Source organism: Malus domestica, chromosome 10, assembly GCF_042453785.1.
Source record: "Malus domestica chromosome 10, GDT2T_hap1".
NCBI classification, from domain to species: domain Eukaryota; kingdom Viridiplantae; phylum Streptophyta; class Magnoliopsida; order Rosales; family Rosaceae; genus Malus; species Malus domestica.
The window spans coordinates 40,758,872-40,781,728 of NC_091670.1; the positions used below are offsets into that span (position 1 = coordinate 40,758,872).

General features: G+C 32.6%; 1 protein-coding gene across 1 annotated transcript; it reads left to right on the forward strand.

Annotated features, from left to right (window-relative positions):
• Positions 1-1,709: 1,709 nt before the first annotated feature.
• LOC103422412 (transcription factor MYB74-like) lies at positions 1,710-3,567 on the forward strand. Its single transcript, XM_008360476.4, has 3 exons — positions 1,710-2,135; positions 2,269-2,398; positions 2,536-3,567. The coding sequence occupies exons 1-3, from the start codon at positions 2,003-2,005 to the stop codon at positions 3,356-3,358; spliced, it is 1,086 nt and encodes a 361-aa protein (XP_008358698.2). The 5' UTR covers positions 1,710-2,002; the 3' UTR covers positions 3,359-3,567.
• The last annotated feature ends 19,290 nt before the right edge of the window (positions 3,568-22,857 follow it).

Sequence of the window (22,857 nt, forward strand, 5' to 3'; positions counted from 1 at the left end):
TCCTACCGTTAAGGCAATCCACTACTCGTAGACCTTCATGCCTTGTGTACTAGTTGCAACATGTGACTACCTCTTTTTTTTTTTCATTAAAAAAAAAACGCTCTCTTATTTCAATATTTTATTTTTTTACAAATTATATTGAAATTTGGATTACCTTTCTTGGCAAACACCAAACTCGATTATTGCCGGCTTCACATAAATGCTTCTCCTCAATCTCACGTAAATTAAAAGATTCTCCCACAGATTGACTGCCTACTCGACGGCGTCCGTACAACCAAAATTTACAGGGAATACACAAATTTCTCAAAATTGTTGAAATCTGCCATGCCTTCTACCAATTACTTGAACGAAATCACTACGACATCATTTTCTGCAATGGGCATCAATATATACCATGAGTCTTTATATCTGTTTAACTTACCTAGTACTAATCAATCTTAATTTTATGTAACTTTTTGGTAAACGTACGATATTGATTTTTTTTCCCTTCTTCAAAGTATGATATTTGGTTTTTTTTTTTTTTTTTCAGTAACACAGAAGAAAAAAAGGAGAAAAACAACATTAAGGAACAACTAGTCTAGTTTTAACGAATTCAGAGTAGTCATTGAAAAGAGTTTGAACTAAACAGGAAGGAGACTCCGCAAACTCTTGAAATCCATCTCGCAATTTAAACTCAACTTGACAAATCTGTCAACTGCTAAATTACGCTCTTTATGAACAAAACACGTACAAAAAATATAGGGTGCATTGAAGGACCAAGTCAAAATGTTATCGGAGCTTTTAAACCGGTCTAAGGTTTCAAACCAAGTAACGGCTTGTTCACCATCTAAGCCATACAGTGCAAATGTGATACCCCAATTTGCTTCTCTAATAATAATAATAATCTTAATTTATAGAATTAAACACAAAAAATGAGTTGGCTAAAAATTTACTATATCGATGACCATGGCTCGTGCGTGATATATTGGCTCGAGCCATGGAGGAGGAAAGAAGTACGATGCCGTGAACGTGAGGTTCCAGTAAGGACAACATATTGGTCAGCTCACAAGTCACAAGACGAGGAGTACGTGGCACCAATACTTGCATTTTCATATCTTATTCCGTTGATGACAGCTAAAAGCCCTTCCCTAATATGAATCCAGGAAGCCAGGACCGACACAAACACGACACAATCCCGCCGGAAAACGATAACCCTAGAAGCAAAAACCAATAAATAAACAGATAAATAATAACAAAATAATATTAGACCCAAGTGATATCACATGATTTCTGTATATAGAAATTGAATTACTACTCATGATTTAAATAATTAATTAATTAATTTTTTTTATCATGCATGCAATGCATGGCCATGGATGGTGGGTAGGTAAAAATTATTTTACGTATATAAATTACGAGTCTAAACTAAAATATTAGATTAATTTGGAGAGAAATAGAGAGGGATTGGAGTTGAAAACTTTAGGGCGGGGCTATTCATATATTACTTTTATCTTCCTCACACTTTCTAGTTATTTTTAATTTTATTATCATCTTCAAATCATCTTATTCAAGAATCGAAAATTAAGAAGTGTGTAAAATAAAAAGAAATATGTAGATAACACGATTCAAACTTAATCTTGATGATGACACTATGTTGAGTTTCTCAAAGAAGGGACACGTACCCATGTTGATAAACAGAGGACGGCACCGAATCCTTTTGACTTCCTGCTTTTTTGTTGTTCATTTCATTTCATTGCCTTTACTGGCTTTCCTATTTATACACCTACGTCTTTCATACGGACCCTACAATTTAATCTGCATCGATCCATTCATCTCTCTCTCTCTCTCTCTCTCTCTCTCTCTCTCACTAAACCTTTCGACCCATATTTCTCAATTAATATACCCGAACAGTTGAGCACACGGTTCTTTTAAGCTAGTGTATATTTAAGTTCGTGGGTACTGGAGCATTAGTTTTATAAAAGCAAAGCGCTAGAGAACTATTTCAAACAAGAACTTGAACACCATGGGAAGAGCACCTTGTTGTGACAAAAGCGGCCTCAAGAAAGGTCCGTGGACGCCGGAGGAGGATCAGAAGCTCATGGATTATATCCAGAAACATGGTTATGGCAACTGGAGAACCCTCCCAAAGAATGCAGGTAATTAATCTGCTACTGTATAGATGTGGCTTCGTGTTAATTTATTTATCTTATTAACTTATTTTGTAAATATATGGTTCAAATAATTGGTAATGGTATTAAATTAAAATTTGTTACTTTCTGTTTCGTGTAGGGCTACAAAGATGTGGGAAGAGCTGCCGTCTCCGGTGGACAAACTATCTCCGACCGGACATCAAACGAGGACGGTTTTCATTTGAAGAGGAGGAGACAATTATTCAACTCCACAGCATATTGGGCAACAAGTAAGCTAACTAGCCTCTTTTATTACTTCTCCATTCATGTAAAAGGTTGCAACCTTGAAATTAATTCATGGGTAGCATAATACTCAAAATTTTATACTTCATAATCCAACAATTAATTGATTCATTTTCATGTATAGATGGTCTGCTATTGCTGCTCGTTTGCCTGGAAGAACCGACAACGAAATCAAGAACTACTGGAACACCCACATTAGGAAGAGACTTCTCCGAATGGGAATAGATCCGGTCACCCACATTCCCCGTCTTGATCTTCTCGACTTCTCATCCATTCTCTACAACTCATCTCATCACCACCACCAAATGAACAACTTTTCAAGGTTGCTTGGGCAACCAATTGGACTCAACCCAGAACTACTAAGGCTAGCCACTTCTCTAATCCAATCACATAGAGAAAGCAACAGTAACCAAAATTTCGTTCTTCAAAATGCTCAAGAAAATGATTACCACCAAATTTGCAACCCCCAAATCCAAGTTTCAAACCAAGTCCAATGTAACCAACTTCAACAACCAATTCAACACAATGTTCCGTACGCTAATGAAGCTGCACAAATCATGCAGCAGCAGCCCAATGTAGAGTACCCATCAAGCCTAAGTGATTTTAGATCACAAATTTCTCAACACAATGAGTGGCAAAGTAATGCGGGGACTTCAAATTTTACCGAAGAATATGTTGAGTTACCAAGCTTTGCTTACTTTGGGTCTGAACAGAATCAAACTGTTTTGGATATTTCGCCAGAGACTTCAAATATTCACTCCAACAACAGCAACCAGAATTTCAGTTTCACTTCGGTTTTCTCGACGCCTTCTTCAAGCCCGACGCCTATGAATTCGAATTCGACAACATATTTTAACAGCGGCACAGAGGACGAACGTGAAAGCTACTGTAGCAACATGTTAAAGTTTGACATCCCAAGCATCCTGGATGTTAATGAATTCATGTGATATAATTTACTATTACTGTTGTTGTCAGTTCAAACTTATCATCCTATATAATTAGGATTAATTTCCAATTTTCTGAGCATTGGGATATGATCAAGTTGTTGATAATAATTAATCAGTGCATTAGTTTTGGTAGTCTCAATGTATCCGCAATCTCTCCAAGTTCTTCATGTCCCTTTTCTTCTTTAATTAATGATGGACATTTTCCATAATTATTGACGTGTCATTGTAGTCTATAATTATCTCCTTAATCAGTAGTTTGTCTTATCAATATATAACAATATTATTATTTATTTTTGGTAAAACGCTTATCCTATTCTGAATTTACGTCAAATGCTTAATTAAACAACTTGATGCCTGTTTATCAACAAAGACAAAACCAAATACATACAATAATCGGATTGGGTCTTTTCATCTGCCTGTTGATTATAATTAATCAACTGATACCATCATAATAGTTGGTAGACTCGATAGAAGCATAACATTTTAGGGCTCGTTTATAAGTGTTTTTTAAATTTTCAAGTGTTTTTTCATAATTCACTTGCATTTTTATTAAGGACTATTTTCGAAAATATTTTCACCAAAGACATTTTCAATTATTTTAAAAACACTTTCAATTATTTTAAAAACACTTTCAAACAACCATTTATAAATATGTCATGGTATTTTCTTCTTCTTTTCTTGCACAAATGGGCTAATATATTAATAAAAGTAGAGTCACAAAAACATATATTATTTACATCTAGATATAAGAGGAAAGGCTTTTAATTAATAAAAGCTATAAGAGGAAAGGCAAAATCCAGGTGACCCAAATAGAAACCAAAAGCTCAAAGGTTTGGTTTCTTGGATCCCGACCGTGTGTCCAAGGTTCCGGCGACCAGGCCGGAGGAAGCAGTCGGAGGGTTCGACACCTGTCCATGCCACCTGTGTGGAAGAGTGTCGTTTTCACGTACTAATAAAGTAATAATTTGCATGGGGTTATTGACATATGCGAGTTTGACAAAAAGGGCGTACGTACGCGTCGTCCTGTGAGTGGTGAGGATTACTATGTTATGGGGACCACGTAAGGGGAAACCCAAGCTTTATTTAAAAATCATGGCGTGCTTCTTGTGCTGGTTTTGTCTCCTTTTATCGATCGCTCCATGCTCAAGCGTTATATAATCTTATATGCTAGCTGCTGTAGTGATTGCAGTGCCAAAATTACGACCTAATATTAATTGCGTCAGCATCTAGGACACGTGGACTCAATAATGCAGACGTGGGTCCTATAAATGAGCTTGGGGGCGGACCCGGTTCGGTTGAACCCGGTTGGATTGATTAGTGCTCTTATCCAGTTAAAACTTTACAACCTATGAAGTGGTGTGGGCGTTGTGGGCTGTGGCCGAAGAAGAAGAACAAAGAAAGTGCATGGTGGTGAGGGTTTTGACCACAAATTTGTTTCTACGATGAAATCATTTCAGTAAGAATTGGGAGGCTGATGACGATTGTGGAGGGAGTTTTGTCATGCAATATTTTCTTCTAAATGAGCTATGGACAGCTCATGACCACCATGATTCAGTTTGAAGCTTGGTTTGGAGAGATTTTTCACTGCACCCGGAACACGGGACGGTAAGCCATGTGTTATTATACAAATTGAGGGATGTTTTTTTTTTCAAGTGTCCTTCCACTTGTATAACAACATGTGGTGTATGTGCCCATGTTCTGGACACACTGAAAAATCTCTCCTTAGTTTGGCTAAATTTTTTGGTACAACCCTAATATCACGTTGTTTCAAATCTACACATGTTATGAAACATGTAATTATATGTATTTATTTATATGTTAGGTTTGTGAAATTCAATTTTGTCATCTATTAATATATATATATATATCATAAAATGTGAATTAGTAAAATAAGTGACGTGTGACTGTCACATCGAAAATTTGTGACAACAGTTGTCATATCTGAGGTGGAATTTAAGCACAGGTCACAGCACACTTTACATCGTTTCTCTTCCCCTGCAATACAAATACTCCTAAATTCGTGAGAAGCCACTTTTATCCTCTACTTAACTTATATTATAGAACATCTAAATTCAGTAATATTTCGTGGCATTGTGAATGTTATTTCTTTGGAAATTAAAGAACTCGCTTATATATTTCTCTAATTTGGGACCCATCTACATTTTGTAAAAGCAAAGTATTTCCGGCCAGATCTCTCCACTACACATTGTTCCTGTCCCTCTGCAATCCAAAATACTACTGTCTTGGCGATTTGTGGAATGTTTTATCCACACGTCTCTAACCCCTTTTTCCAGATTGCCTTTTGCACATTTAACTCGTGGTCATATATATGGACTATTCTCTGGCTTTGTCTCCACTGGTTTTAACATTTTGTGTACGCACTTCATGATGACTTGTGTCCGAGACTTGCATGGCATGGACTCTCCTTCAAGTTAATCATAACAGAGCAAAATTACGAACTTGGTACAAGTTAATCCTAAGACATTGACACTGTGCAGTGTGCGACTCAATTTGCAGAGAAATTAACTTGTGGCATAATTATCGTTAACCATCCATATACGAATTCGAAACATTTTGTTGACATAAACCCTAAACTCTAAACGTAATAATCTGTCAAGAGTTCTAATCGCCAGCTTAGAAGGTCGAAGATGGATATCTCATAATAATTATTGAATCTCAATTAGGTCAAACCCCTTCATGCAGGTAAGCCGTGCGTCATTTAGACGTCAAGGCAAATTAGGCAACTGATTATTATGTATGAGGTGCGAAATCCGACACATGTCTCCAACGTGTTTGATTATTTTCACAAAATTTACAGGAAATTACATCTGTATAAATTACAGACAATTTTGTGGAATACAAGTAGCAGTACGGCTGGTCTTTGACCAGCAGCCGACCACCAAAATAAAGATAAAAAAATTAATAAGTGACAGAGATTAATTTACATCCTTGACTTTCTCCCTCGACCGCCCAAAGAAAAAGCCTTCGAACGTTTTGAATAAGTAAACTCCTAAAGTGGGATTGTGTCTTTCAGCGCCTGAGTTTTCTTTTGAACAAAATGTTGTCGATCCTCAACTTGCTTGCCATTTTTTCCTTCTTCTTTTCTTGGCATATTTGAGTCTGACAAATTGACAGTGCACTACTAGCACATTTTACGAGAAAATTTGCACAAAAGTTGAAATCATGCACGTTGAGGATAATAAGCCAACGGGGTCTTGTCTACGTGACAATTTTCCCATTGAGACGTGACGGCTTCTTTGACTATGAATGAGTTGTGTTTTGGAGGCATAGACAGAGAGAGTTGCTGTTGCGGCTATAGAAGCAAAATTTAGCTCCAATAATTATAGTCTGTGTCCATCAAATCTCAGTAAAAAACCATGAGTTTTCGCTCTTCACAATACGAATTCTCAACTCAACTTTCTTTAATATGTTCAAAATCTTAGTGGCAAAAAAATTATAATTTTCAACATACATTTTAGACTTTCTCTTGTATATGCAAAATGTTCAACCTACATTTTAGACTTATACATTCAAATTATGTAGGTGCAGTATAATTGCACAATAATATTCAAAATGTATATCGAAGTTTTCTTCTTCACCATCTGCTTTTGACGGGATGATGAAATTTGGGTTTTGAAACTTATAGGGCTTGTTTAGAAATATTTTTAAAATGATTAAAAAGTGATTTTGATTAAAATATTTTTTAAACCAATCATTCGTAAAAGTGTAAGTACATCCTGAAAAGTATTTCAAGTGCTTTTAGAATTCAAAATATTTTCCCTAAAATCACTTCAATCATTTTAAAAGTACTTCCAAATAAATAAATATATATATATATATATATCATTTTGGATGCGGTCCTTAACTACCAATGCTCTTTGATTGAAACCTTGGTGGTTTATAACTTTTGATTGAAGTCCCTCACATTAATGTAATAATGTATTTTTATGTAGGTTATTATATTTTTAAATTAAAAATTAAAAATTTTAGTCATTTATATTAATGAGATTTTAAATGAAACCCATATTTTATGGGATTAAAAATATTAAAGATGAATTATACTCTCCAATATATTTTGTGTGTGTGTGTGTCTATATATATATATATATATATATATATACATGAGTACGTTCATCAAAACTAACCAAAAAATTATTGTACCAAAGCATGGGTACATTTTTCAAAAGCACAAAAAAAAGCCTTAATAACATTATTAAATTTCTTCTATTAAACTTGACATAGATACATTCTCAAATCAACGAAAATAGAATGTATCCATATAAGTTTAAAAATGGATTAGAGAAAAGATTGAATGAAATTTTATATAAAAAAAATGGTACATTTTAAATTTAAAAAAGGGTACATTTTTAACAAATTGATATATTTAAGAATGGATACATATAAGCTTAAAAAATTGAATTTTTTTTATAAAAATTTAATGGGTACAAACTTATTCTAATTTTATTTATTTTTATTTGGGAAATGTTTGAATTGAAAATTAATTAGGAGTTTAATAAGGGTGTGAGTATTAAAACTCTAAATCAATTACTAATTTTTTTTTTATAAAAATTATGTAACATACATGTAATTCATTAATATATTAATGATAGGGACTTTGATCAAAATCTAAAAATTGATAAGGTCTTAGTTAATGGACATTAGAAACTAGGGACCGGAAACTAATTTTTCCTATATATATATATATATATATGTATGTATGTATGTATATATGTATCACATCTTCTCTTGTCATAATCGAATTAATGCTGCATAGGTATAAGACTATTTGAGTCATATTAAGATCTGCTTGGGATATAATTGTAGGGAAATTCAATAATTTTTGTTTCAAACATTAATTAATAACCATCAATGCTAGCAAGAAACCATTGTCAATTCATGTCACTTAGCCATATACGATCCTTATCAATTTAATTAAGAATTGAAACATTTGTGGTTGAATGTATGTGTCTTGACAATATAGGGTTTGGAAGATATGTGACTAGATTTGATATGTAGACCAAGTAATGATAGGAAGGATCCCGTGTTATAAAAAATAAAAATAAAAAATTCAAATATTCGGACTTGGATTAAAATTACACCGAGGTTAAGTCAAATTATATTTTGTATGTAAGAAGTCATCTTGCATATATATTTGGGCGAAATATGTAAATCACATGCGTAGAAAGAGGTTAAGGAGTAGATGGTGATCTTACAATATTGGGAAGGGAATGTTGGTTGCAATAACTTCACTAACATAAGTTCGTCTTCCTCAATCTTGGTATGGCATGAACCCCTCTATAGGCGGTCCTTGCTTCTCTATTTGAATTTCTTGGTTTCCTACTTATCGATTTTGAAATTAGTGTTCACATCTTGTCTTACAAGTTAGTCTCATTTTCCTAAAGTGTCATTTCCCTTTTTTATTAACATTTTATTTTTGGTGTTTTAATCTTGTTATGCGGGTTTATATATAGTTTTTAGGCTTTGTTTTAGTTGGGTCAGACTCTTTGTTTCCTCCTCTTTTTCTTGCATATATCATTTTCCAAAAAAAAAAAAAACTCTTCAATAGAAGGGTATGTTTTATACCTTCGAGGACCACTCAAGTTTGGGCATGTGATGGAAGATAAGAGTGCAATAGTGAACTGGCTGCTGTAGGTTCTGCAAATGATTAACAAAGGAGACAAACTTAGAAATATGGAATGATATTACAGTGAAAATCATCATTGATTAGTCTGGACAATCCTATTCCAAATAGTTCAACTCCAATTTTGGATAGTTGCAAATCATCATCAATTTACTTTTTTCTTGTATTCTTATAATGTTGTTTATACAAAAAAATTATGAATGAAAAATTGGTAGTTTATTGTTTAATTTTTCAATGTTATTTTTGTATAATTTCTTATTTTGGTACCATCCGATGTTAAAATCTTGAATCCACCACTATTTATGTCCTCTTTTTCTTGGACTTTGGTTTTTCAGAAACTCCTTATTTTGAGGGGTATAATTTATACCCCTTGTACATTTTAACTCAATAAAGCTTCCCTTTGTACCTTCTATGTTTTTTTCCCCTAAACCCTAATTATATTTTGTATGCATTGTTCATCACCAATTTTGGCAAGGGTATAGCTAGCCCTTCGCGATCGATCATATGAGAGTAAACGATTTGTTGAGAAATTATATATGGTTCCTAAATATTATTGCAATATTGGTCATAATTCAAGCCGCTTTCAAGTTGTGTAGGATGTTGATGTTTCGAGCCAAGGTTCACATTGAACCCTAAAAGACACCAAAGAAGCTTCACCTCTTTTTTAGGGGTGTATTCAATTGGGATTTTGAAGAATTTTAATTCTTTTAATGAATTTAGGGGTATTCAATCAGGATTTTTAAGTAATTATCTGATATTCAATGTATATTCAATCATGATTTTAAGATAGTTTATTAAAATCCTTAGAAATCCAAGTGTATTCAATTAAAATTTTAAAGAAGTTTATAACATTTCACGTGTATTCAATTAAAATTAGACTTTAGAGAATTTGGAAAAGTTAAGGAATTTGAGGGAATTTGAGAGATTTTGTAATGTATTTTAAGCATCCACAAATCTCACATCTTCTCATGAGATTTCGAGGGAATTGAATCAAAATTTTACATAGAATCTCTACAAATCAATTAAACTCCGTAAAAATCCATGAATTTATAAATCCATTAAAATCTCTCAAATTTCCAATTGAATACACCCCATTAATGTTTAAAACTTTAAATGTAAGGGAATATATTAACTTTGTTTCTCAATTGACAACGCCGGTTGCAGATTAGTAGATTACGACGGGCTAAGCTTCCATTTTTATAAAAAAATTTGGGGATGCAATCTAGAGTCTTTGCATGTGATGAAACCATTAGATCGATTATGCATCTATTTATAGGGTGTTTGATAATCATTTTATTTGTACTGTTTTTATAAACTGAAGCTTGTTGGATAAAACCAAGGAAGAAAATATCGGTAATATCGGAAATATCGGTAGTCCGAAAACACGGAAATATCGATGGAAATATCGGGATAATATCGATATCGATAAAAATTACATGGAAACCACGGAAATTGTAAGACAAACTTGGAAATTTTTATTGAAACTTTGCAGGATATTTATTTAGTCAATTATCTATTAGTTTATCACAAAAAATTAGAAGGAAATGCATTGCATGATGGATTTAACATTATCAAGTTGATTATATAGCGAGCTGACAAACATCGTAAGTGTAGAAAATATGTAGAAATTAATGAAAGAAGTCTAAACACACCATAATCATTTATATATAATGAATTAGTACAATATTTTACACTTTATACATTGCATGGTAAGATACATGAGTGACTTAGTACCACATAGAGTTCCTATGAGGTTCAAAATTTTCACTATCTTCATCATCTCTATGTGTAGAGTGAGTGTATTTTTAAGAGTAGTTAGCAACCATGGCAATGGTTTTCAAGAACCAAAACCCAAAAGTCAATAGGAAACCGAATACTTCGGTATTTTTTGGGATTACCAAACAAATGGGATTTGGAAACCAATCCCATATCGAAAATTTCGGTATTTTTCGGGATGGGATTCCCGAACTTCAGGATGGTTTTGGTTTGGGATTTTTCGGTTTGGGTTTGGGACTTTTTCGGTTTGGTTTGGGATTTTTCGGAATTTTTTCCAACCCTACCATGTAAGTGACCAAATAAAAAATAGAAAAATTAAAAACCACATGCCATTGACTAAGTAATTAATTGACACAATTTAAAATATAATACCACAAAAAATTTGGAATATGTGCAAATTTGTTTCTTGTAAAAAGAATTCAAAATAAAACCATATATATAAATATTGTAGCATATTATCACAACAACATAGGTGGTATAGTGGTTAAGGCGTTAAGGAGTTAAGTGGGAGGGGTTCAAACCCCTCTATGCTCAAAATTGAGACTTTTTCGAATTTTTGGACTAATATCGCGATATTATCGATATTAGCTATAATATCGCGATATTTTGACGAAAACTCATTGGATACTCATTAAAATATTGGTAACTCAAAAAAACGAAAATATCGGCGATATTTTCGATATTTTCTTCCATGGATAAAACTAAAAACTAAATGCAGTTTACCAAATGTGTTTTTAGTTTGTTGAGAGAGAATGAATTCTCCATCGGTTAAAATAGGGACCTTGTATGTGCTTATAAGTTATAAGTAATTAAGCTACTTCCCATATTGCTAATTGATTTTATGGTGGAACCCTAACTCTCTTCATGGTATCAGAGCAAGTTGTCATGCGTGTGAAACCCAGCGGCCACATGTGCTCCACGTCATCCGATTGTGTTAACTACATGTTAGGCTTGAAAATTCGTCACACGCGAGGGGGTGTGATGAGAGTATGAATCTCACATCGGAAGAAAGTGGGACATTGCCTGCCAATTGATTTTATAATAGAACCCCAAGTCTTTTCGTATATTCAAAAAATAAATGGCCGCCACTAAAAAAAACTGTAGATTAAGACATAACTTCACCCAAACAGGATGCTCAAGTTATCAAAGTTTCTGCTAATTAAAATTTTGTTTGTTGTATCTCTAAAGTTTGATGCCAAGACGTAAACTTTTCAATCCTCCGATCCAACACTAACTTAAAGGTAGTGCTATTCAAACACTTTCTTACTTCCTACATACCTTTGTTAATATTTGTCTATTGATCTCCGTCAACTCATTATCCGACGTCCGAAAATTGAAAATGGTGTGTGAGAGGTAAAAATAAGCGTCGCTGAGAAGTAGAAAACTATTTTCTTTGGAAAAAAGAATTTAGGAAGAAAATACTATGATGCTCATCTGTTAGTACTATATGTTCAATAAGATTGTAGTACAGAATGTATAACAATTTTGTAACCCTTTTTCCCTTTAAGTTGTATGAGTATTGAAACCTTGGGCTTCAAGTTACATATTCCGATCTTTCCAGATGTTCCGTTGTGTGAGTAATTTTGCTTGATTAAACCCCTTCACTCAAGTTTAGGATGCTGGTGCGGATATATCCACTAAGGGCCTCTCTCCCAAGCAGAACGCCCTTCTGCAATATCAATCAAGTTGACCTTTACTGATAAATTAAGCTCCTTCGATCACTGCTAGCTAGTACGACCGACAAATTCGATTCTGTTGAAGAAATCACAGATTCGGCATTTCTAATGCTTGCAAGACCTCTCTTCAACTCAAAATCGCGTGTTTGTTTCTTGAACTGTACGTTTGACCAACTTATACCTCGTGTCCTTGCTATCTGCATCTTCGTTGTAGTAAGTTACAGCCAAAGTAGGGAGAAGCTTGAATTCTCCTCGCCTTGTAATCTTCAAGACCAATGAAAACCATGCGTGTGCATGGCATCTGTCTGTACTGCATGAGAGTTTTCAATCAAAACTTGATTCAACAAGGCATAACCAATTGTTTAATCACTAGTAAAAAAAAAACCCTTACACGACAAAACTTTGCGTGACGAAACACATATTGTCGGGCAAAGTCTTGCGCGACAAAATTTTGCGCAACGAAACTTTAATATTCGTCGCCCAAAGTCTTTACAAAAATAAATAAAATAAAATTTAAATCTTTGCCGGACGTAATCCAAATATTTCCTCGCCTAAACCAATTTATTTTCGTTTTTTATTTTGTACGTATAACACTTAAGAAATTAAATGGTATATATATTTATTAAGTAGCTTTAAAAATTTTATTGTAGTTTAGATTGGGTTTTTGTTAGAAAAATATATTTTAAATTGACGATCGAAATTGTTTATTGTAGTTCGGATCGGGTTTTTGTAAAAAATCATCAAAATCGGAGTTGAAATAACCATTAAATCGTGATTTTTCATTTATAATGGTTGAAAAGTTTTGTCCCATTACTTAATCTTTAAATGTTTGTTTTTTTTTCTTCTGATTTTTGGCGTATATAATCTCAAAGTATATATAAACAAGTTTGATGGTTGAATCGTTGAAACTAGTTTCGTAAAATGCGTATCCCATCAAAACAATACATTCACTAACACTTAAGAGTTTATTTATACTTTCATTAAATATAACATAAGATTTTGTGATATCCAATAGTGTAAATAGTTTAAATTGAAGATCGAATTCAGTCATTGTATTCATATAGGATCAGGGAATGTAGTTGTAAAAAATATCAAAATCGAAGTTAAAATAATCGTTAAATCGTGATTTTTCGTTTATAAAAAGTTTTGTCCCGTTACTTGATCTCTGAATGTTTATTTTTTGCGATTTTTGGCGTATGTGATCTCGAAGTATATACAAACAAGTTTGACGATTGGATCATTGAAACTAGTTTCGAATAATGTGTAATCAAACTCAATCATTGTATTCATTTAGGGTCAAGGAGTGTAGTTGTAAAAAAATCATCAAAATCGAAGTTAAAATAATCATTTAATCATGATCTTTCGTTTATAACCGTCGAATTTTTTTGTCCCGTTACTTGATCTTTGAATGTTTATTTTTTGCGTATAAGATCTCGAAGTATATACAAATTTGACGGTTGGATCGTTGAAACTAGTTTCAACAAATGCGTATCCCATCAAAACAATAGATTCACTAACACTTAGAGTTTATTTATACTTTCATTAAGTATAACATAATATTTTGTGGTATCCACTAGTGTAAATATTTTAAATTGAAGATCGAATTCATTCATTGTATTCGTATAGGGTCAAAGAGTGTAGCTGTAAAAAATCATCAAAATCGGAGTTAAAGTAACCGTTAAATCATGATTTTTCATTTATAACTGTTAAAAAGTTTTGTCTCGTTACTTGATCTCTGAATGTTTGTTTTTTGCCATTTTTGGCGTATACGATCTCAAAATATATACAAACAAGTTTGACGGTTGAACCGTTGAATGATATATACATTTATTAAGTAACTTCAAATTTATTATTGTAGTTCGGATCGGGTTTTTGTTAGAAAAATATATTATTGTAGGTTTTATATAAAAAAAATTGAATTCGAAGGGAGTAAAGTCACATTTTCAATAAATTTTATAATATATTTTTTTTAAATATAACTTGTTGCGACACCACAATGGGATCGTTGCGCAAAAACCAATTGCACGACATCATAATGTATACATGCGTCGCGCAAACCAATTTATTTTTGTTTGTTATTCAATTTTATATTATAAATTTTAAAATATAGTTGTTCTCATAAGTTTTTATTATTTTTTAAAAACTTTGCGCGACGAATATCAATATTTCGTCGCCCAACCTTTATTTATTTTTTTTATATTTTATATTGTTAAACTAAATTATTTCTTTATTTTTATTATTTTCTTTGCGTGACGAATACACATTTGGTCACCCAAACCATATTTCTTTTAATTTATTTATATTTTAAATTGTAAAATAAAAGTATTTTCTTTTTTATTATTTATAAAAAATATTTTTATAAATTTTGTGCAACAACCCAATATTTCGTCGCGCAAAATCCTTAAATTTGGACGGGAGCAAAAAATGGGACACAAGAATTTAATTTCTTTTTTTTAAAGACTTTGTGTGACCAACACTTCGTTGCGCAAAACTTTAAAAATTTGGGCTAGCACCAAAAATGGGACGCGGGAATTTTTTATTTTTTTGTAAGACTTTGCGCAACCAATATTTTGTTGCACAAACTTGTATCATTCGTCATGCAAAGTGATACGGTTTTTAAAACCAAACTAACTCCTCCACCATTTTCTCATTGTCTTTCTCTACTGTTATCTCTCCTCTCTCTTTCTCTCTCCCCAAATCTAACCATCTCTCTCACACTCACTCCTCTCATTTAATCTCTCTTTTCTCTCTTCACTATCTCTCACTCTCACTCACTCTTTCATCTCTCTCTCACTATCTCCTCTAATTCTCTCACACTCACTCCTCCCTCTCATTTTCACTCACTCTTAATCTTGTCAAAAGGTATATTCTCCCCAAATTTTAATTTTTTTTTTCATTAATATGTGTTTTTGGAGTTAGTTTTGAGGTTGGTATGGGGTTTGGGGTCGAGTATAGGATGAGGAGTGGAGTTTGGAGTTGGATTTGGGGTATACCAATTTTAGGGGAGAGTATGCCAAATTTTTGGTATTATTTTATGTTTTTTTTTTGTTATTTGACCATATTTGTTTTTTTTTTTTTGTATGGAATCGTTGAGACTTTGACGGTTAAAGTTAAGGATTATGACACCATCGAACCATATCCCCAGCCACTACCACCACAATAGACTTGTATTAGGATTTTATTATTGTACTTTGTTAATTTATGTGTACATTTTGAATATATTATATATATTGGATAATTTTATCACTATTTTTCATATGTAATTTTTATTTTGAATCAATTTAAATTAAAGTACTTAAAAAATAAAAATTATACAATTAAATTAAATTCAAAAAATCTTGCACTACCAGATATTTCGTTTTGCAAACAATTAATATAAGAGAAATTGTCGCATCCCAGTCTTGACTCTGCTGTAGTACGATATTGTTCGTTTTGGGTCCCGACCATACCCTCACGGTTTTGTTCCTGGGAACTCAGACGAGAACTTCCCAGAGGGTCACCCATCCTAGGATTGCTTTAACCTGAACTTGCTGAACTTCGGTGTTCCAATGGAATCTAAAGACAGTGAGTCCCCAAAAGGACTCGTGCTATAGGAAGTGGGCATGTACATATAAGGCACATCACTTTCTATCTGTTGGTTGAATTTGAAGGGAGTAAAGTCACATTTTCAATAAATATATATTATTTCATCCACTTGTATTATAAAATAGGGTAAAAAATTGTTTACTACTCTCATATTTAGTGGTTTTCAACATTTAGTACATCAAGTTTTTTTCGTCTCATAGTCATACCTAAAGTGTAAATTTTGGGACAGTCTCATACATCCGTTAGTCAAACTGTTAAATCTGCTGTTAATTGTGACGTGGTGCTCATGTGGACAATGACTGGGCGCCATTTATCATCCACGTTTTTTTTTCTTTCTTCTTTCTTCTTCTTCCTCCGATTGCAACTTTTTTTTTTCTTCTTTCTTCTTCTTCCTCCGACTGCAACTTTTTTTTTTTTCTTCTTCCTCCTTCTTCTCCTTCTTCCTTCCCCTTCTTCTCCTTCTTCTTCTTCTTCCTCCGAATCTGGGGAAGATTAAGGTTTTTTTTTTTTTCTTCTTCTTCTTCCTTCTCCTTCCTCCTTCTTCCTTCCTCTTCTTCTTTCGTTTTTCTTTTTTCTTCTCTTCTTCTTCTTCTTCCTCTGACTGCAACTTTTTTTTTTTTCTTCTTCCTCCTTCTCCTTATTCCTTCCTCATTCTTCCTTCCCCTTCTTCTCCTTCTTCCTCCGAATCTGGGGAAGATGAAGGTTTTTTCATTTTATTTTTTATTTTTTTATAATATATATATTTTTATTTATTTATTTTATAAATAATTTATTTTTAATTTCCATGTGGATGACACGTGGCGTCCGGTCATTGTCCACATGAGCGCCACGTCACAGTTAACGGGAGACTTAACAGTTTGACTAACAGATGTATGAGACTGTCCCAAAATTTACACTTTAGGTATGACTCTGAGACGAAAAAAACTTGATCTACTAAATGTTGAAAACCACGAAACATGAGGATAATAAACAATCTTTTACCCTATAAAATATATTTGTTTTCCCAACAGTGGAAAGAAAAGAAGATTGATTTTTTTTTTTTTACTTTTTTGGTTAGATTGTTTTTTTTTGGTAAAAAGTTAGATTGTTTTGAATCTGATACTTGAATGGAGTACCAATCTCTAGATTCCTATCGCAAGGAACTTATCATCCTGTCATATATTATACAAGCTTAAATAGGACTTTTTATGAAAGAAATAACGTAAAACACTTCTGATTACAATTGAAAATAAAAATTCAAAAATATTCATGTTCACAAAATACTTTTTGAAGAAACACATCGTTTCTTCACAAAGCACGTTCAAGTTCGAAGTACCGTGCTTCTTACTAAAGCAAGCACCTATATCTTTAATTAAAAATTTAATTTGTTTTTAATAAAATATTTTCAACAAAAGCATTTATAAGGAGACGGATTTACAAATTTACGGGATAAATTCTTTATTAGCATTTCCCTATTTGAAGGTAAAGACTGTATTGTTAAAAAAAAATAGTTGTAAAGACTGTTTTCTCACTCTTTGGGTGATAAAAAGAATTATTTTGAACAAACGATATTATCTACATTAAAGGGAGGGAGTAAGTGACTTTTGCTTCACAATGAATTAATAATAATGTAATTCAAATTTTTCTTTTGCGTGAATCGAACTTAAAATTTCTTATGGCGGGTAATAAAAGAATAAGTAAACGTGACAAATATCCGAAATAGGTCGGCAACTTGGAAAGGTAGCATCTCGTGAGGCCTATGAGACAGGGCCCAACAACGACCCAATTAACCATCCGATCTCTTCTTCTTCCTCCAAAGCCGAAAGCTTTGATCCGACGGCTTGTTGTTTACGTTGTCCGAAACCCTACGTTGAGGATAATAAGATCCAATGGGGTCTTGTCTACGTGACAATTTTCCCACTGAGATGTGACGGCTTCTTTGACAATGAATGAGTGGTGTTTTGGAGGCATAGACAGAGAGGGTTTCTGTTGCGGCTATAGCAGCAAAGTTTAATACCTATAATAATATAGTCTGTGTCCATCAAATCTCAGTAGAACACTGAGTTTCGCTTTTCACAGTATGAATTCTCAACTCAACTTTCTCTAATATGTTCAAAATCTTAGTGGCAAGAAAATTATAATTTTCATCATACATTTTAGACTTTCTCTTGTATATGCAAAATGTTCAACCTACATTTTAGACTTACATCAAAATTATGTATAGGTGTAGTGTAATTGCACAATAATATTCAAAATGTATATTTCTTCTTCACCATCTGCTTTCGGCGGGATGATGAAATTTGGGGTTTTGAACATGCTCGTTTAGAAGTACTTTTAAAATAATTAAAAGTGTTTTTAGTGAAAATATTTTTTGAACCAATTTTTAGTAAAAATGTAAGTGCATTCTGAAAAAGCACTTCAAGCGCTTTTTGAATCCAAAATAATTTTTCGAAAAACACTTTCAGTTATTTTAAAAATATTTCCAGACGAACAAATATATTATTATATTATGTATATCACATATTTTCTTGTCATAATCGAATTAATGCTCCATAGGTATAAGGCTATTTTTTCTTAACAAGATATATTGATAAGACTATTTGAGTCTGATTAAGAATGCTTGGGATATAATTGGAGGGAAATTCAATAATTTTTGTTTCAAACATTAATTAACAACCATCAATGCCAGCAAGAAGCCATTGTCAATTGATGTCACTTAGCCATATACGATTCTTATCAATTTAATTAAGAATTGAAACATTTGTGGTTTAATGTATGTGTCTTGACATTAGGGTTTGGAAGATAAGTGACTTGATTTGATATGTGGACCGAGTAATGATAGGAAGTATTCAATGTTTTAAAAAATAAAAATAAAAGGGATGCCATTTTATGAAGAAAAAAAAAATTCAAATATTCGGACTTGGATTAAAATTACACCAAGGTTAAATGAAATTATACTTTGTATGCAATGTGAAAGCAATAAAAGTCATCTTCTATATTTGTGGGCCAAATAAGTAAATCATTGCGTATGAAGAGGATAAGGAGAAAAATGTGATCTTACATTATCGGGAAGAGAATGTGTGGTTGAAATAACTTCACTAACACGTGTTTGTCTTCCTCAACCTTGGTATGGGGATGAACCCCCTCTACGGGCCGTCCTTGCTTTCTCTACTTGAATTTTCTTGGTTTTCCTACTTTTTGATTTTGAAATTAGTGTTCATATCTGGTCTTACAAGTTAGCCTCAATTTCCTAAAGTGTCATATCCTTTTTTTAGTAACATTTTTTTTTTGGTGTTTTAATCTTGTTTTGCAGGTTTATAGTTTTTAGGCTTTACTTTAGTTGGGTCAGACCCTTTATGTCCTCCTCTTTTTCTTGCATTTGTCGTTTTCCAAAAAAAAAAAAAAATCTTCAATAGAGGGGTATGATTTATACCTTTGAGGATCACTCAAGTTTGGGCATGTGGAGAAGAAGAGTGCAGTGGCGGACTAGTGGATGTAGGTTCTGTAAAGGATAAGCGAAGGAGACAAAATTAGAAGTATGTAACGATATTACAAGTGAAAATAATCATTGATTAGTTTGGACAATCCTACTCCAAATAGTTCAACTCTAATTTTGGATAGTTCCTCATTGATCTATTTTTTCTTGTATTGACAATAGAACCATCATGACTCATTTTTAGTGTATGAAATCTCGTCGTAGATAAATTTAGTATTTGTAACTTCTAATGTTGTTTGTACAAAAATTATGAATGAAAAGTTGGAAGTTTATTGTTTAACTTTTCAATATTATTTTTGTACTACTTTTTTTGGAGTTTTTATATTATGATTATCCGATGTTAGAATATTAGATGCGCCATTGTTTATGTCCTATTTTTCTTGCACTTTCATTTTTCAGAAACTCTTTATTTTGAGGGGTATATATAATTTATACTCATTGACTAAGTGCAACTTAATATTTTTTTTACATTTTAACTCAACAAAGCTTCCCTTTGTACCTTCGATGTTTTTTTTTTACTCCTAAACCCTAATTATATTTCATATGCATTGGTCGCCCTTCGCGATCGATCATATGAGAGAAAACGAGGCCTTTAAATTACATATATGATTTTTGTTTGTTGGATAAATTATATAGGGAAGCTTTAATTAAAAGGGCTTGGGCCAATAAATATTTAACCAAAAACCATTCCAAAATGTTATTTAACAAAAAGGCTCAAAGTTTAATAAAAAATCATCCAAAACTATTGTCCACGGGTCAAACTTACAAGCCCAACCCACTATAAATCTATACTTCTGTATATACTCCTAAATGATTTGATATTGTCTTGACTCTTCACCAACCTCAACCTAGCACGAAACTGCTATAATAACTCTTTGTCTTCTTATCAAATCGAATTCTCCCACTTCAAAAACAACCAAATCAAAGTTGGAAAAGGTAGCATTCATTGGAACAAAGTTGCCAAAACAAGTTCAAAGAAGTTTAATGGTAGAAACTAGTGAAAAAGTGTATGGAAAAAAAAAATCAAAACATAAAAATGTTTCTGGATAACCAAAACATAACACTGTTTCTAGAAAAAAAAAAATCAGATACGGTGTTTGTTTTGTCTGTGCACAAACAAACACTGTATTTGGAAAGAAAAAAACCAAATTTTAGAAACAGTAATTTAAATTCCAGAAACAGTGACTTAGTTCCAGAAACAGTTTATGTTTTAACCTTTAATTGTTTCTTTTCTTTCATGCCTCAGTTGATTATATTTAAGAAACATGATTTTTCTTTTGTTTTGAATCCAAATACAGTGAATTTCACCATTTCTTTTCTAGCTTATATTTAAGAAACAATGTGTCTATTTCATTTAGATCCAGAAACAGTGACTTAGATTTTAGAAACAGTAACTTAGATTCCAGAAACAGTGACATAGATTCCAAAAACAGTGTTACTTAAAATCCAGAAACAGTTTATTTTTACAGTCCAGAAACAGTGACTAATCGTTATTATTGAATAACATGCAGATTTCAAATTTATTTTCTGGATAAACAAACAATGAACTCCACTGTCGATGGAAATTGAAAAACAGTACCTCGAATACACTATGAATAATAACGACGATCACATTTCAACGAAATAATAAAAAATATAACTTAAATAGCATGAGGATCTATATTTTTGTTTCAAAGAAAAAGGAGAAGGTCTGCAAAACAACGATGAATTCCATTAATGACGAAAATATAAAACTCAACCTAAAAAAGTTAGGGGTAAAATCGACAAATCATAATTTATCATAGTTGGGCCATTTTTAGTTAGACTATTTTAATATGGCTCTTGTCCTAATCATTAAACAAAACTTATAACATGATTTTTTTATTATTAAAACTAAAACTTTTTAAGCTATTTTCATTAGTTTTTCTAATTATATATAGTTCCTAAATATTATTACAATATTGGTCAGAATTCAAGCCGCTTTCAAGTTGTGTGGGATGGTGATGTTTTGAGCCTAGGTTCACATTGAACCCTAAAAGACACCAGAAGAAGCTTCACCTCTTTTTTAATGTTTAAAAAATATAGGGAATATATTAACTTTGTTTCTCAATTGACAACGCCGTTTGCAGATTAGTATATTACGACGGGCTAACCTTCCATTTTTATATTTTTTTGGGGGATGCAATCTAGAGTCTTTGCAAGTGATGAAACTATTAGATCGATTATGCATTCATTTAATTGGTTTTTGATAATCATTTTGTTTTCCCTTTTATTATAAACTGAAACTTGTTTGATAAAACTAAAAACTGAATGCAGCTACCAAATGGGGTTTTTAGTTTGTTGAGAGTACAAGTTTCACATAGGTTAAAATAGGGACTTTGTATGTACTTATAACTAATTGAGTTATTCCTCATATAGCTAATTGGTTTTATGGTGGAATCCCAACTCTCTTCATGGTATCAGGGTATGTTGTCCCCATTGTGAAATCCAACTGCCATAAGTACTTCACGTTACCCGATTGTGTTATCCACGTATTAGGCTTAAAAGTTCGTCACACATGAGGGGGTGTGATAGGAGTATGAATCCCACATCGCGAGAAAGAGCGACATTGCTTGCCAATTGATTTTATAGTAGAATCCCAAGTCTTCACATCACCGGATTGTGTTATTGACATATTAGGCTTGAAAGTTCATCACATGTGAGGGGGTGTGATAGGAGTATGAATCCCACATCGTGAGAAAGAGGGACATTGCTTGCCAATTGATTTTATAGTAGAATTCCAAATCTCTTCGTAGTTTTCAAAAAATAAATGGTTGCTACTAAAAAAACTGCATATTAAGACATAACTTCACCCAAAGCCACTTAGTACTACAGTCTAATAGTATTCTTTTTCACTAGTAAGTGAGAGGTCTTACGTTCGATGCTTGCTAAACGTGAATTTGAATCACATTATTACTAGCCCATTGTGAGGCTAAGCTCCACCCCCTCTCTTTAGTGTAGATAATATCCATTGTTCAAAAAAAAAAAAAAAAAACTTCACCCAAATAGGATGCTCAAGTTATCAAAGTTTCTGCTAATTAAAAATTTGTTTGTTGTATCTCTAATGTTTATGCCAAGACGTAATGTAGCCAACTTGTCTTTTATTCAATTGTAATTTTAAAAGTGCATAAACTTTTCAGTCCTCCGATCCAACAGTAAATTAATAAGGGTAGTGCTTTACTCATTTTTTACCTTCTACATATCCTTATTAATATTTGTCCATTAGTCTTCTTCAATTCATTGTCCGATGCTCGAAAATTGAAAGGAATGTGTGAGAGGTACAAATAGGTGTCACTGAGAAGTAGAATACTATTCTCTTTGGAAAAAA